General features: G+C 54.3%; 6 protein-coding genes across 6 annotated transcripts; 3 read left to right on the forward strand and 3 right to left on the reverse strand.

Annotated features, from left to right (window-relative positions):
• The first annotated feature begins 431 nt into the window (after nucleotides 1-431).
• PV09_01556 (uncharacterized protein) lies at nucleotides 432-1,370 on the forward strand. The gene is made up of 3 exons (XM_016354463.1): nucleotides 432-727; nucleotides 793-835; nucleotides 1,012-1,370. Exons 1-3 carry the CDS (start codon nucleotides 704-706, stop codon nucleotides 1,131-1,133), a joined length of 189 nt encoding a protein of 62 aa, XP_016217475.1. The 5' UTR covers nucleotides 432-703; the 3' UTR covers nucleotides 1,134-1,370.
• On the reverse strand, nucleotides 1,220-3,080 carry PV09_01557 (ubiquinone biosynthesis monooxygenase COQ6). The gene is made up of 2 exons (XM_016354464.1): nucleotides 2,737-3,080; nucleotides 1,220-2,656 (listed from the first exon to the last, which is right to left on the reverse strand). The coding sequence occupies exons 1-2, from the start codon at nucleotides 2,927-2,929 to the stop codon at nucleotides 1,359-1,361; spliced, it is 1,491 nt and encodes a 496-aa protein (XP_016217476.1). The 5' UTR covers nucleotides 2,930-3,080; the 3' UTR covers nucleotides 1,220-1,358.
• Nucleotides 3,079-4,288, forward strand: PV09_01558 (uncharacterized protein). The gene is made up of 3 exons (XM_016354465.1): nucleotides 3,079-3,657; nucleotides 3,713-4,071; nucleotides 4,156-4,288. Exons 1-2 carry the CDS (start codon nucleotides 3,480-3,482, stop codon nucleotides 3,826-3,828), a joined length of 294 nt encoding a protein of 97 aa, XP_016217477.1. The 5' UTR covers nucleotides 3,079-3,479; the 3' UTR covers nucleotides 3,829-4,071; nucleotides 4,156-4,288.
• On the reverse strand, nucleotides 4,255-5,515 carry PV09_01559 (inorganic pyrophosphatase; the record flags this gene model as incomplete). Its single annotated transcript, XM_016354466.1, has 5 exons — nucleotides 4,255-4,393; nucleotides 4,446-4,529; nucleotides 4,595-4,938; nucleotides 5,050-5,169; nucleotides 5,360-5,515. The coding sequence occupies 5 exons, from the start codon at nucleotides 5,513-5,515 to the stop codon at nucleotides 4,255-4,257; spliced, it is 843 nt and encodes a 280-aa protein (XP_016217478.1).
• Nucleotides 5,516-6,310: 795 nt separating this feature from the next.
• On the reverse strand, nucleotides 6,311-8,380 carry PV09_01560 (uncharacterized protein; the record flags this gene model as incomplete). The annotated part of the gene is made up of 3 exons (XM_016354467.1): nucleotides 6,311-7,668; nucleotides 7,737-7,806; nucleotides 7,859-8,380. 3 exons carry the CDS (start codon nucleotides 8,378-8,380, stop codon nucleotides 6,311-6,313), a joined length of 1,950 nt encoding a protein of 649 aa, XP_016217479.1.
• Nucleotides 8,381-10,243: 1,863 nt separating this feature from the next.
• On the forward strand, nucleotides 10,244-12,014 carry PV09_01561 (uncharacterized protein). The gene is made up of 6 exons (XM_016354468.1): nucleotides 10,244-10,767; nucleotides 10,827-10,899; nucleotides 10,965-11,071; nucleotides 11,148-11,284; nucleotides 11,341-11,379; nucleotides 11,432-12,014. The coding sequence occupies exons 1-6, from the start codon at nucleotides 10,748-10,750 to the stop codon at nucleotides 11,560-11,562; spliced, it is 507 nt and encodes a 168-aa protein (XP_016217480.1). The 5' UTR covers nucleotides 10,244-10,747; the 3' UTR covers nucleotides 11,563-12,014.
• Nucleotides 12,015-12,616: the final 602 nt, after the last annotated feature.

The raw sequence follows: 12,616 nt of genomic DNA on the forward strand, positions 1-12,616 counted from the left end.
TCAAGCGTCGTCTTGTCTGGACCGACCTTTACGCTTCCGTTGTACATACATCTATCTGTTCCAATGCTGTGGAAAGCCGCTCAGTCCAATGCGGTTTCCTTGCCAAGCTCAGAGAAAAAAACGAACGACTTCAAATCACCTCGTACAATGGCAGCGTCTTCCGCTACGTGCTTCCCGAAGTGTCCATCATTCTCTTCATCGGATTGCGAGGCTGTGCTTCCGCGCGGTCCGGCAGCACCGTTCCATCACCGCGAATTACAGGTTCTTTGTGAGGCGGTTGGCCCAGGTTTTCGCCTTGACAGTCCTGTATCTTATCCATCGCTCGCTCCATTGAATTTCGAGATGCCTCCGAGCGCTCGAGTACGGTGCCGTCACTGCGCTTGACAGCCTGAGTATTATCGTTTTGTTTGTCCTGGTCAGGCATGACTCATGGAATCGAAATCGAGCCAAACGAAGTTTTGTTTTCTTTCTTTTAGTATTCTTGTACAAGCCTTTCCAGGTTTGCAATTCTCAACTGTTTAATTAGACGGGCATGACGTTAGGAGGGAGGGATATTTACGCCTGAGGCGCCAAGGACGCAACAGCTCGGAATTGGTCGCTTCAAACCTCACACCACCCCCAGAGCTGCCGACGACACACTTTCGAGCTCACAAGACAAACAGCAACAGTCTCCTCAACATCTCACCCCATTCTCGAAGTCACTATGGCAATTAAGCCCATCACTGGTGTAAGTTTTGGACACCATTGGCGCCCCTCTACTTCCCCGACAGCCTGGCTAACCGTGTACTTCAGATGCTCCGAAGGGGCCTCGTTCTCGACCTCAGCGTCGCTCTCGGTACGTTATGTCGCTCCTACCACGCCTTAAAAGTGTAAGAGGGAGAGGTTCGTGGCAGGCCCTGCCATTTTTTTGATGTCTATGGCGGGGAGCGGGTCGTTCAATTGCGGACAAAGAGAACTTTTGAACCTGGGGGACTACACATCGTTCGGGCTCTCGCTAACGCCGAAACGCAGGTCTCGGTGCGACCGCTGGCTATACCTGGTGGTACGGGTACCACGTTCCAGCAACTCGCCGTCGCGACGCCTTTTATCAGAAGCTCGAAGATCAGCGCGCGAAGAACCTCGAAGCAGCATGAAGCATCTGCCATCACTTCGTCGTCAATCAGCCGGCTCATCGTGTGAGTCACGTCAAAAAAAAGCGATGGACTTGTACATATCAGATGGGATAGATGCGCAATAGATGTTAACAATACGAGGATTCTTTTGTCTGCATCAATGCATCATGTCATTTGTTTTTGACCCGTACTATGTTACATTTGTTGAGATGTGATTGATCATTCCCCTATGATGTTACAAACTTTTTATGCTCCGCCAGCTGCTCGGCTCATAAGAAATCCCTTGAGGAAGCTGAGCTTGTCCACAGCCTGCAAGCCGAGAGACCTCAACGGCACAATCGGCCCAGACTTGAAGCTGTACAACTTGTGCAACTTGTCGCAGACACCAAGCATAGCATTGTTAGCGGCGTACCTCTCGCTGTTGTATCTCTCCAAGGATATCTGGGAGCCAATGTCAGCCCCAGACTCTACCGCGTCCTCGATGACTTTCACGAGTGAAGCCACGTCTGCCTGGCCCTGGTTGAGTCCCTGTCCAGCTAATGGATGGATCGTGTGCGCAGCGTCGCCGACGAGTGCGATTCGTTCCATGACATAGCTGTCTGCGTGTCTAAGCTTCAAGGGAAACGGAGCTACAGTTCCCTCCTGCACGCCAACAACGCGCATAGGCAGGTCCTGTTCATTGGTCGCCGTGTGCTGCATTCTCCAGTCAAACTCATCCCTTTGGCCTTCTGAAATCGTGTGCATGTAGTCAATGTCAACCATGCTCAGTCTGAACGCAGCGTTGACCATGGCGCAGAAGTCGTCCGGCTTGAGCTGCTTGAGCTTCATAGCCCGGTCTGGCAGAGTCGACCACACCAAAGTAGCCATGTTACCGGGTAAGGGAAGCATGGCGACCGGGCCCGTAGGTAAGAAACGCTGATACGCAATCTTGTGCTCGCTGCCACCCCAGCCTTCACCCTCGAGCTGGATCGTCGCCACGACGCCCATCCTTCCATAGTCCCAGCCGCGGCTCTCAATGCCGGCGAAGTTGCGGACAGGGCTGTTCGCACCGTCTGCGCCAACCAGGAGCCGTGCTCCTAGCCTGTCTCCGTTGCTCAGCGTGAGGATGGGCCAGGAGCGCAGGTCGAGCGCGGGCGTGTCTTTGCCGAACTCGATCGAATCGACCTTGACGGGCGAAATGACATCCACGCCGCCCAGCTCCGCCAAACGCTTTTGCAAGGCCGTAGTGAGGTTCAGGTTCTCGATCATGTACGCGATCGTCCGCGAGCCGACCGGTCGAGCACCGCCAGCCGCCTGGGCCCAGTCGAACGATATGCGTGAGCCCGTGATGCCGTCCCAGACCTGCATGGCCTGATACGGCTGCACGCGCGCCTGGTCGACGTGCTCCCACACACCTGCTTCCTGCAGAAAGCGAACGGACGCCGGCGTGAGCGAGCTGCAACGGTTGGAATACCTCGTCGGCGACGAGTTGTCCAGCTTTGTCTTGGAGAGGTCCAGGCTCTCGACCAGAGCCACCTTCAGGTTCGACGCGATTGGCGAGGCTTCTGCGCGATCGCATCAAGGTCAGCGTTGCGAGTTCCCAAGTCGAAAAGCGCTCCGCTCGAGGCGTTGCTCGTATACGTACTCAAGCCAGCGGCAAGACTCAGGCCCGCAGGTCCGCCTCCGACGCAGACGACATCGTACAGCTCGGGCTCCGAAGCCAGGTTCCGAGCAGAACGGCTGAAGCTCCGAGCCTGCGCCAGCTGTCCGTAGCACAGCGGTCTCAGGTGGTGCGGGAGCCGTACGAGCCACGACGACGGCGGTCGGGACGAGAACATTGCGAGAGCAGGAAGCGCGATGAAAAGCTCGTCAAACCAGGGCCGGAGAGCTGCCAGGACAACATCTGGGGCGCGCGAAGAAAGAAGCGGGCCTCAACCGCGCGCGTGTATCGGAGCCTGGTGCTCTTCAACCAAAAAATAAAAAAAAAAAAAAAACTCGGGAGAGGATCGAGTGTCGTCGACCCATTCTCTCACGAAGAGCCCGCGACTTTCTCAATCGGGGAAGATGGGGGGGGGCCCTTGCCGACATTTTGCCTCGACGCCGAGTCCACGGCCAAACGGCATCTTTATTCTTTTATAGTTTTGTTGATTTATTTCCCGCCTCACGAAGACGCCGTCGTGCTGCAGCAGGACAGCTTCCTCCTCGCCTATCCAATCGACACCATCTCGTCCCGTTCCTCCCAACGCGTCCGGTCGAGGGAGGCCGTCGCGGCGAAGGCCCGTCCCGTTCGCACAAAGCCTCGACACTCGAAACTGAGCTCCTAGCCCTCCTCGCCCTCCTCGCCCTTCGTGCGTCGTCGCAGCACACCGCATCGCTCTCGCGGAAACCATGATCTCGCAATTCATCAGCGGCGTCTCCGCCAAGTTCAACCCCTTCGTCCGCGCGCAGCGGATGCCACGCCTGTTTCTGTCGATGCTCCCGCCAGACTCGCGGACGAGCATGAAGATCTCGGTCTCGCAGCTACCGAGGGACAGCGCAGAGAAAGGAAGCCTCAGCGTGACATTCAGTACGTGATTGTCACTGCATAGACAGTTCAAATTGACATGCTGACGAGGACGCAGAGGATGGTATGGAAATGAGCTTCAACCCGGAGAAGGTAAAGATTAAGGAGGTGATGGCGGAAGTGGATAGGCACTCGAGAATGCTGGCAAGAAAAGAGAATTTGACATCGGGCTAGGTCTTCTGATCGAGAAGGGAATGTGTAGGATAAGAGGGTGAAAATGAAGTATGCATGCAACGGCGTCACGATTAGACTCAGGTACACAATGATAGGTATCTGCAGGTAATGATTGCCCATTTGAATTGGTTGATGGTAACCGTGTATTCTACAACGGCCTAGTTTGAAGTTTTTTTTCCCCATATTTTTCTAAGCTACCAGTTTGAAATGCCAGAAAAGCTTGTGATGGTTTGTCTAATGTATGTAAGTATGCGACGCGATGCCGTCTCACCTTCTACCAAAAATGCCTAGGCATGCAGGCGCGCTCGCTGACATACATCCTCCAAGTTTTGGCTGCTGCCGTGCGAGCTCGAACTGCATCTCAAGGATATCTGTACGCGCGCATACGATTGATTTAGAAAGCCATCAACATGCTCTGGAAAGAGTCTACTGGGGAGCGCCAGAGATGAAGAACCACTTGTCGATGGACGGATCGATCGGTGCGGGAAGCTTGTTCTCGCCCGGTGCGATGTTCAGGCTGTGAGGGTCGACACGGTCGGGAGACTTGGCGACGTTCACGTTGACACTAGTGAGCACATCAGCAACTGACTTGAGACAACGCGGTGCGGTTTTCTTACAGCGAGATGTCACCCTTGTTGGCCTTTCCGGTGATCAGACGCTCCCAGGCTTCAGCGCACTCCCGGACGACGTCCATGGCGTACCTGCAATAGGTTAGTTTCCAATCCTGGGCTGAACGTCCACTCAAGCATGAATTCGACAAACTCACTTCTTGTTCTTGCACTCTCCCGAGAAAGCAAACTGGTTCTCTGGTTTTCCATCGGGGATCTTGTAGATGCGGAACCACTCGTTGGTCGCCCTCAGCAGGCCTGGCAGATGCCTCTCGACGTCCTCGATGTCGTTCAGTCGGTTTGCAAGAGGATCCTTGACGTCGATGACGATGACCTTCCAGTCAGTCTCGCCTTCGTCGAGCAGTGCCATGATGCCCAAGACCTTGACCTGCTTGACATCGCCGGGCTTCGCCACAAGCTCACCGATCTCGCAGACGTCAAGCGGGTCATTATCACCCTTAGCCTTAGTCTCGGGGTGTTCGACCTCGGGGTCCTCCCATGTCTAGCGCGGCCAATTAGTGGTCTGAAGATTGGTAGAGGACAGATGTGTGTATTTGATTTAATTTTCCTTTTTTTTTGGGAAGGGAAGAGGGGGTGTGGGGGAGGAAGGTACCTGAGGGAAGGCGCCGTAGTTCCAGAGATAGCCCTTGTGCGGGAAGCAATTGCGGACGAATCGTAGCTTGCCCTTCTTGGTGTCTTGCTTGATCGGGTTGAGCGTTTCTTCTTTCGAGATCTGTAGTGGACAAGAAGAAAAAAAATGTTAGTGATGCACTTCTCAACAAAGCAAAAAATGGCGGTGGGCGTGCAGATGGCGGGGTCGTGTTGACATGTCAAGTGCACGGCGGAGGACGGCGAGCAAGACAGCGGGCGAGGAGGGCGGAGCAGCGACTTGCCTCCATCTTAGCATTGGTCCATCGCGGCACCTCAACGATCATGTTGAGGATGGTCTGCTCTGGATTGGCATACAGCGGGATGTCGTGGAATGGCGAGATGGGCTTGCCATTCTCCTCGATGTAGATGCGGTGCTCCAGGGTGTTGGGAGCGCCAACCTTCCTCGCGGTGTACTGCGGGCTGGCCATGGCTGCGTGCTGGTGGGACGGGGAGCGCGACGTGGTCGTGGAACAAGCAGAAGACGACGAGGAGGAGGAGGAGAAGGAGAGTGAGCTGTTTCTGAGGTGGCCAGCAATGTTGCCCGCACGAGACTGAATTTTGTCTCGCAGGGTGGGGCTGCCAGCGCTGCGTCGGGTTTCTGCCGCCAGCGTGCTCACGGATTTCGTCACAGCAGCAGCTCCCGGCCGGAACCCGCTGCTGTGAGCGCTGCTTCGACGACTCACGAGTCCAAGAGCACGTGCGGACGGGCCAGACCAGCACGGGGTGTCGAGCCAAGCAAGGGCTGAGCAGGCGGTCAACAGCGGGCGGATGGAGGGATGGAATGCCTTCATGCGGCCGAGACTGCTCTTCTATTGATGCGGATGCGGCGATGGCCTGTTGTTCGTGACAAGACGAACCTCGGATCGTACGCTTCCACCGCTTTCTCCAGCCAACGCGTCGCCTTTCGCTGCTTCGGCCACATGGGGCTGCGGCTATTCCTTATCCGGTCGCGGCGCTCTGCGTGACTTGCCGCACCCGCTCGCGCCGAACAACTGACCGTACAATCGTGCCGTGGCTTCTCGCCACCAGCCTTTGCTTTGGTCGCTCCCAGCCCATTCGTGAACGACTCTTCTCACTTCGCTGGTCAGCTCCAGCGCCGTGCGCGCTACATGCGACCAAGTGCTCTATCCACATGTGGAATACACACGGCCTACAGCAGTTTAACGTCGCTCGTCTTGTCTCGCCAAACTCGAGCGGCTTGACGGCTTTGCTCCGTCGTCTTTTCAGTACAGAATGTTCGGTCGCCAAAACCCGTCAAGGGTCGCGTCGCCATCATCGCCATCTTGTTCCTCTCCGCCGTGCCTGATCGACGCTGCCCAGTCGGCCGCAAGACACGCCGTGTCTGCGACTTCAATCCCAACCGTCTTATCCCCATGCAATCCCTCCACGCTGAGCGAACTCCGTCCACATGCAGCTTGCTCTTCCTGCAAACCCGCTGCTAGGCCCTCTTCGTGTAGATACGAGTATCCGCCACTCCCAATGGACATATGTTCCCATAGTTCCGGTCGGCTGGCGTCCCTGATCGTCACATTTTCATTGGTGATCCTCCAGCTACGCCGCAAGTCTTCGTGAACTGGATTCACACCATCAGCATGACGTAGCGAAGTCTGCTCACTGTAGTCACGCCCACTTAGGCTTTGGTATCCGCAGTGTTCGTCTTCAGCGTCAGAGAGGACTTCCAGCGATGAAGGCTTGGCAAACACTGCATCGCAGTCCTTCAAAAGCTCTCCAATTGACGTCGACGATGACGATCGGTCAGAACTGCTCTTCTTCAGGTCGAGCCCAGATGGCCCCGAAGTGATAACTCCTTTTTGATTGCTTCCTACACCCTCACTTGCCATGTCACCAAGTGCCTCTAGACCTGGAGGGGATGAGGGTAACGCGAGAATCTCTGTTCCTAGAGCTGACTGAGTCTGCAACGTGGCGGCTGACCCTATCCTCTCAACGTTCTGCTTTTCATATCTCTCGCGCTCTTGTGTGTCTCCTGTGACCCGGTCTGCTCGTGTCGCATGTTGTTCGTTCAGAGAGCTTTGCTTGCTGTGCTCATGCCCTGGTTCTGAGCTTCCTTGCAAATTAGAACCACCTAGCAACGCGCAACAAGTGCGTTGTGCACCGTCCTGTCGTCCGTCGACGTGCAGATCGGATGCCGAGAGTGGGAAGCTGTCCCGGTGCCGAGCTTGCCGCGGAGCAATACCAGTTCCTGTGTTCAAGGACGTCGACCACGAGAAGTACGTTGTGGAGGTCTCCTTTAAGCATGGAGATGTCGCTCTCGCTACCTTCCCCTCAATTTGTTCGACCTGGACGTGTCCAAGGTTGGATTCTGAAACATCGCCTCGTAGGTCCTTGCGTTGCGCGCGGGCCTCATGATCGAACCGGGTGAAGAGTCTATTGAATGGATCTCCGACGTTCTTTTCAACCGAGGGCGGCCTCGTACCACCAAAGTACGCTGATATTTCCTCCTCGATCTGCGCGGACCTCCCTTTCCTAAGTTTGCTCTTACCTTTTCCAGCAAGGATTGCTGCATCATGCAAGTCCGTCCGCTTTTGCAGGAATCTCTTCTCTGAGAAAGCAAGGTCTGGCGCTGCTGCATGGTCAGTCCAGGAGCTTCTGGCAAAAATGCACAAGCTGCATAAAGGGGCCACCACTCACGACCTCGGCCTTTGAACGGCGAGGACGCTTTGCCCTTTTTAAATAGGCCTGGGTTAAACACAGTTGGCAACTGGACATGTAAGCGAGGGTAAATAGCGTATTGTTTGATGCAGAGAGCCCACTGTTAGTCTTTCTCGCAAAACATTTGGTGCATGGAAACCGCGCACCACCGGCGCAACCAGCTTGTCATTTGATCTTTTCTTCTTGTCCTTCCGCAAGTTTGGCTTCTTTGCTTTGCTTCTTTTGGATGGCTCCTTGACCTCGCGCGTACGTTCTACCTTCAGATCATACTTGTTTGGACGTGGCTTACAGCGCTTCCTCCGCTGGTATAAACCCGCGCTTTTTATATTCGAATGAGTTGAAACTGTTCCGTCTGGCGGAATGCGGTGGCTATCTAGAGACGCTGAACTCGCGCGGCGGGCCAACTTGGCTCCTTGAGAGTGTTTTACATGGGCAACTTTAGACGGTGTATGTTCTGGTGTTAGGATGGAGCTATCAGCACCTAACCTCTGACACACTTTGCGTGGATGTGGAGAGGTGCTTTGGACAGGGTCTTCCACTACTTCCGGCAGATGTGCAGCGGGCTTAGGCAGCGTGGGCCGAGTTGCCGCCGCGGTATCTTTGAGCCATTGAATGATGTCCATCGCCCCGAGAGCAAGACACTAGCAGGGTATTGTGGCAATCCGACAGCGCTCGCACCATCAAAGAAAGGAGAAAATCAAGACCAGATCATTTAGTTGGAGTGAGAAGGACCATTGTGCGAAGGTGAGAGGAAATGTGGAGACATCACATCAGAAAGGTACTTGGTAGAGTTGACAGAAATACCCGATGCGGTATGAAATGTGGTGGTGGACGTTTGCTTCTGTTGGTCAGTTGGTAGACACGCAGTTGTTGTCGCTGGTGATGGTGGTGTTGACTGTGGTAGTGCCTTCCTTTCTCTGCTTGCTTGCTTGCTTGCTAGTTCGTTCGCTTCCTCCCCAAGAGTCAGCACAATCACGAGCAGGACGAGCAGACGCAGACGTAAAAGACGCAGACGACAAGATGAACACCTGCACCGTCATGAACCTGGTTTGTCATCATGTCTGCGGCTGCATCAGCCTGTGTTCCGGCAACTGCTCCCTCAGCCTGGTCATCTTCTCTTTGAGCTTGCGATCATATCGGCCACGCCGCTACAAATTTTCTTCGGCATATATCTGCGTACATCACGGCGTCGATAGCCTTCGCACGACCGCTTGTACGAGGCCGCCGGAGTGAACGAGCCTCTCACGCCCAGATCGTGTCGCTTTGGCCAGTTGCTCGGATCTGACCTCGTTGCTCAGCGGCGAGCAAAAGTCCATGGACGCCACGATGCACGCCTGCTTCGATCAGACGCTGGTGAGGAGTCCTGAGCGTGCTGCCGCCCCAAAGACACTGGCAGTGAGATGCTCCAGAACTCATAGCCATGAACAACACGGCCGCGGAGTCAATCGCCCCATTTTTCAATCTCAAGACCACAAGAAAAAATGGCGACGACAATGGTAGCGCTGGTCGTCGTCGTCGTAGGGCCCAATATGGTTCGTTCCCCTCGCCGCCTTTAGTTATTCCAGGAAGCGGGAGCACTGGCCTGTACATTTCGTTCGGTTCTATGTCCAGACCTCAGCCCAGCGGTGGAGGACGGCTTGCCAAGCCCCATCTAGCACCAGCGATCGACAGCGCGACGCGGCATCATTGGGCGGCGAAACCAGAAACTCGCATCCTACCCGGCAAGCACGCGCACACAACTCCAAAGACATATCGCCCTGGTGCTCTATGCTCCTTGTGCTTCTTGACTGCGCTGCTCGCTTGCGACGGGATTCATGCAGCTTTGCAATCGATGCAGCACTGCTGGTGCCCGCCCCACTGGGAATTGCCGTCTAGCTCTGGCCTTCGAATCCCTATTAACCTAGCCAAGGTGAAACTGATTTGATAAAGGACCCTGTGCAGATGGGACGGTAGGCACTGCGGACATCAACGAGTTAAAAGCTACCCCTCCACCCAGCCGGCGCTGTCTAGCCGTGATACCACCACGGTCTAGACGAGGTCCACATTTTCGCCAGCATACTTTGCGTGCTTGGATTCTGGCTGACATGACCAACTATTCAATTGCCGTCCTCATGTCGGTCGGCCCATCAGATGCAATGCGTTGCGCAGGCTCTGCGCGGCGTCAGCCCTTGCTCCAAAATGCCGGACATGCATGCTATCTGTACCCGCGGTGTAAGACTTACTGAGCAATAGGGTGACTCGTAGATTGTCTCCAGAAAATCTTGCAAGGTTGACCACGCAGACCTTCTGTCACGGGTTGCAAGCTGTCCATTCACGGCGTGCTAGAGTTCAAGTCGCCCCAAAACAACGGACCCGTAATCGTCCATTTCCTGCGGCGGGCCAGTCAGGAGCGAGGATTTATTGGGTCGGTCGGCGAATCAGTGTTTTGCAAAGAGCGTTAGCAGGCTGTCGCTGTTTTCAGCTCAGTAGTCATCCATTCGTTCGACCACTATCACGGTTTGTGTCCCCAATCACGCTCAGTACTCAGGCTGTGCGCTAGCGCGGGGTGTGTCTTCCCTTTCTGATGGCAACCCCGCGATCTCGCCTGGATAAGCATACCTGACTCCCACCTTGCCTTACCTTACTCTTGCAGTTTTCGCGCACCTTTTTTTTCCGTTCTTCGCTTCGCAAGTCCCCAATTGAAGACGCTGTTGCCGCTTCTCGCGCTTCTAAGAGCGCGGCTGTCGGTTCTTTTCAAGTTCACCCGCTGGTTTACTACTCCTAGCCTACTCCGTGGCAAACATCTGACCCAACCTTTCGGCTTGTGACGGCTGCCTGATTGTGCTTCGACAAAAAAAAGCAAAACTTTGATATCCCCTCCTTTGCCTTCATTCTTCTTGCTAGACTTTTGTTCGTGGGTGGCTTCGTTTGTGCGAGTGCGAATGCGCATGTGCCGAAACGGTGTTCTTTTCACGAAGCACGCAGCAGACAACCGAGTTCACGGCTGAATTATGTCGAAACTATTCATCGGGTGAGTTGCATTCATCGTATATCCATCTCGAGCTTCCAATCCTGATAAGCGGTCCGCAGCGGCCTAGCATGGCACACAGATGATAGCACTTTGCGCACAAAGTTCGAAGAGTTTGGCCAAGTCGAGGAGGCAGTAAGTAGCTCAACCGAGGGGTGAATAACCTCATTGTGACAGTTTCGAATCGTAACTATCTGTAGGTTGTAGTCAAAGATCGTGACACTGGTCGCAGTCGCGGCTTCGGTTTCGTAAGGTTCGCGCAGGAGTCTGAAGCTGATGCAGCTATTCAAGCGATGAATAACATGGAGTAAGCTCGCTCCGAGACCTCGATCGGGCGCGAAGTCAAAATGCATCAATCATGCGACTGACTGTGTTTCTCGTAGATTCGATGGGAGGACTATCCGCGTCGACAAAGCTTCAAGTGAAAGCCGTGGCGGCGGCCGCAGCGGTGGAGGCTTCCAAGGTCGAGGAGGCTACAACGATCCATCTGGCGGTACCGGTGGCTATGGTGGAGGCTATCGTGAGTTGCCTAGAGGCGAGAACGCCGTTCTGTTGTTGGCTAACTAGTTCATTCAGAAGGCGGACAGGGCGCCAACTACGGTAGTCGTCAGGGAGGTAAGCTTTCGAAACAGAATCCACAGACTTGAGTCCTGCTGACGTGCCAAAGGCTACGGTGCTGTAGGTGGTTGGGGCGGACAACAGCCAGGCGCCCCGTACTATCAAGCTGGATACCAGCAGCCAGGTGGTTATCAGGCCGGTGGCTTCCAAGGTGGTGCCTATCAAGGAGGTCAGCAATAGTGTGATTCAAGATACCCCTTCCCAGCATTCGTAAGTCTGGTGGTTATGACTGCGTTGCTTTTCTGGACGCGCGATTATACCCTTCCGAAGCTACGAAATAAGCGAAGTTGAGCCTCACCGCGAATTCTACAAGAGGTCGTTGAGACTGTTCTCTCCTGGGCAGCGAGTATGAAAATGAAGCATTATCACAAAAGACGGGTGGCCGAAGGAAATCATGGCATGGCGTTTTCCTAGGGGCGGCCGACAACGGTGAATTCCTTCTATGTCCAGCAATAATCTTTTTCATTTCTGGGTCCAAACTTAAACAATCATTTCTTCTTTCCTTGCTCTTGAGAAGTATGTAATTCTTCATCATCTTTTCGTGAGTGTGTGGGTATCCACATCTCATCTGTCTCATTCGATACAATGATTGTTGAAAAAAAAAAGGCACAAAAAAGGTTTTCAAGAAAAAAGTTCAAATCCCAATGCCTGTATTCGTGACACAAGGAGGTGCGGTGGCTCCGTGCTTCTGTAGCGGGAGGAGGATTGAACGTGCCTTTTGATAGCGCCCACCATCCTTTAGATCCAGGGCCTTGGAATTGGGGCTACCGTGAGTATCGTGCATGAGGGAATCGTGGGGCTTCTTCTGCATGGCAAGGCCACATGGAGCTTTCCCCGAGGCCGCAGGCGAACCTCTTACTTCATCCCACCTCTCGGATCCATTTCCCTTCGGCCTTCCTTCAAGACTCGATTTGAGAATCTTCGATCCCCTGTTATCGGGCGGGCCGAGCCTCTTGCTCTCAACGTCTGTGACAGGCTCACATACTTATCACTAAGATGGGGATACCCGTGGGTTAGAGTCCATCGTATTAACATCGCCCTTTCACAACAAAAAAGTCCAGTTACAGTGACCAGAAACTCTGCAATTATGGTACGACATTTAGTCGATCGTTCGTCCTGATAACTTGTCTTCCCCCGTTGGAAGACGATGCTCGCTCGGCATAGAAAATGTGTCTCTGAAGAGCTTGGGCTTGAAACATAAATTTCTGGAAATAACGAAAGCCTACGTATTCTT

This window comes from Verruconis gallopava, assembly GCF_000836295.1.
Source record: "Verruconis gallopava strain CBS 43764 unplaced genomic scaffold supercont1.4, whole genome shotgun sequence".
Lineage (NCBI taxonomy): Eukaryota > Fungi > Ascomycota > Dothideomycetes > Venturiales > Sympoventuriaceae > Verruconis > Verruconis gallopava.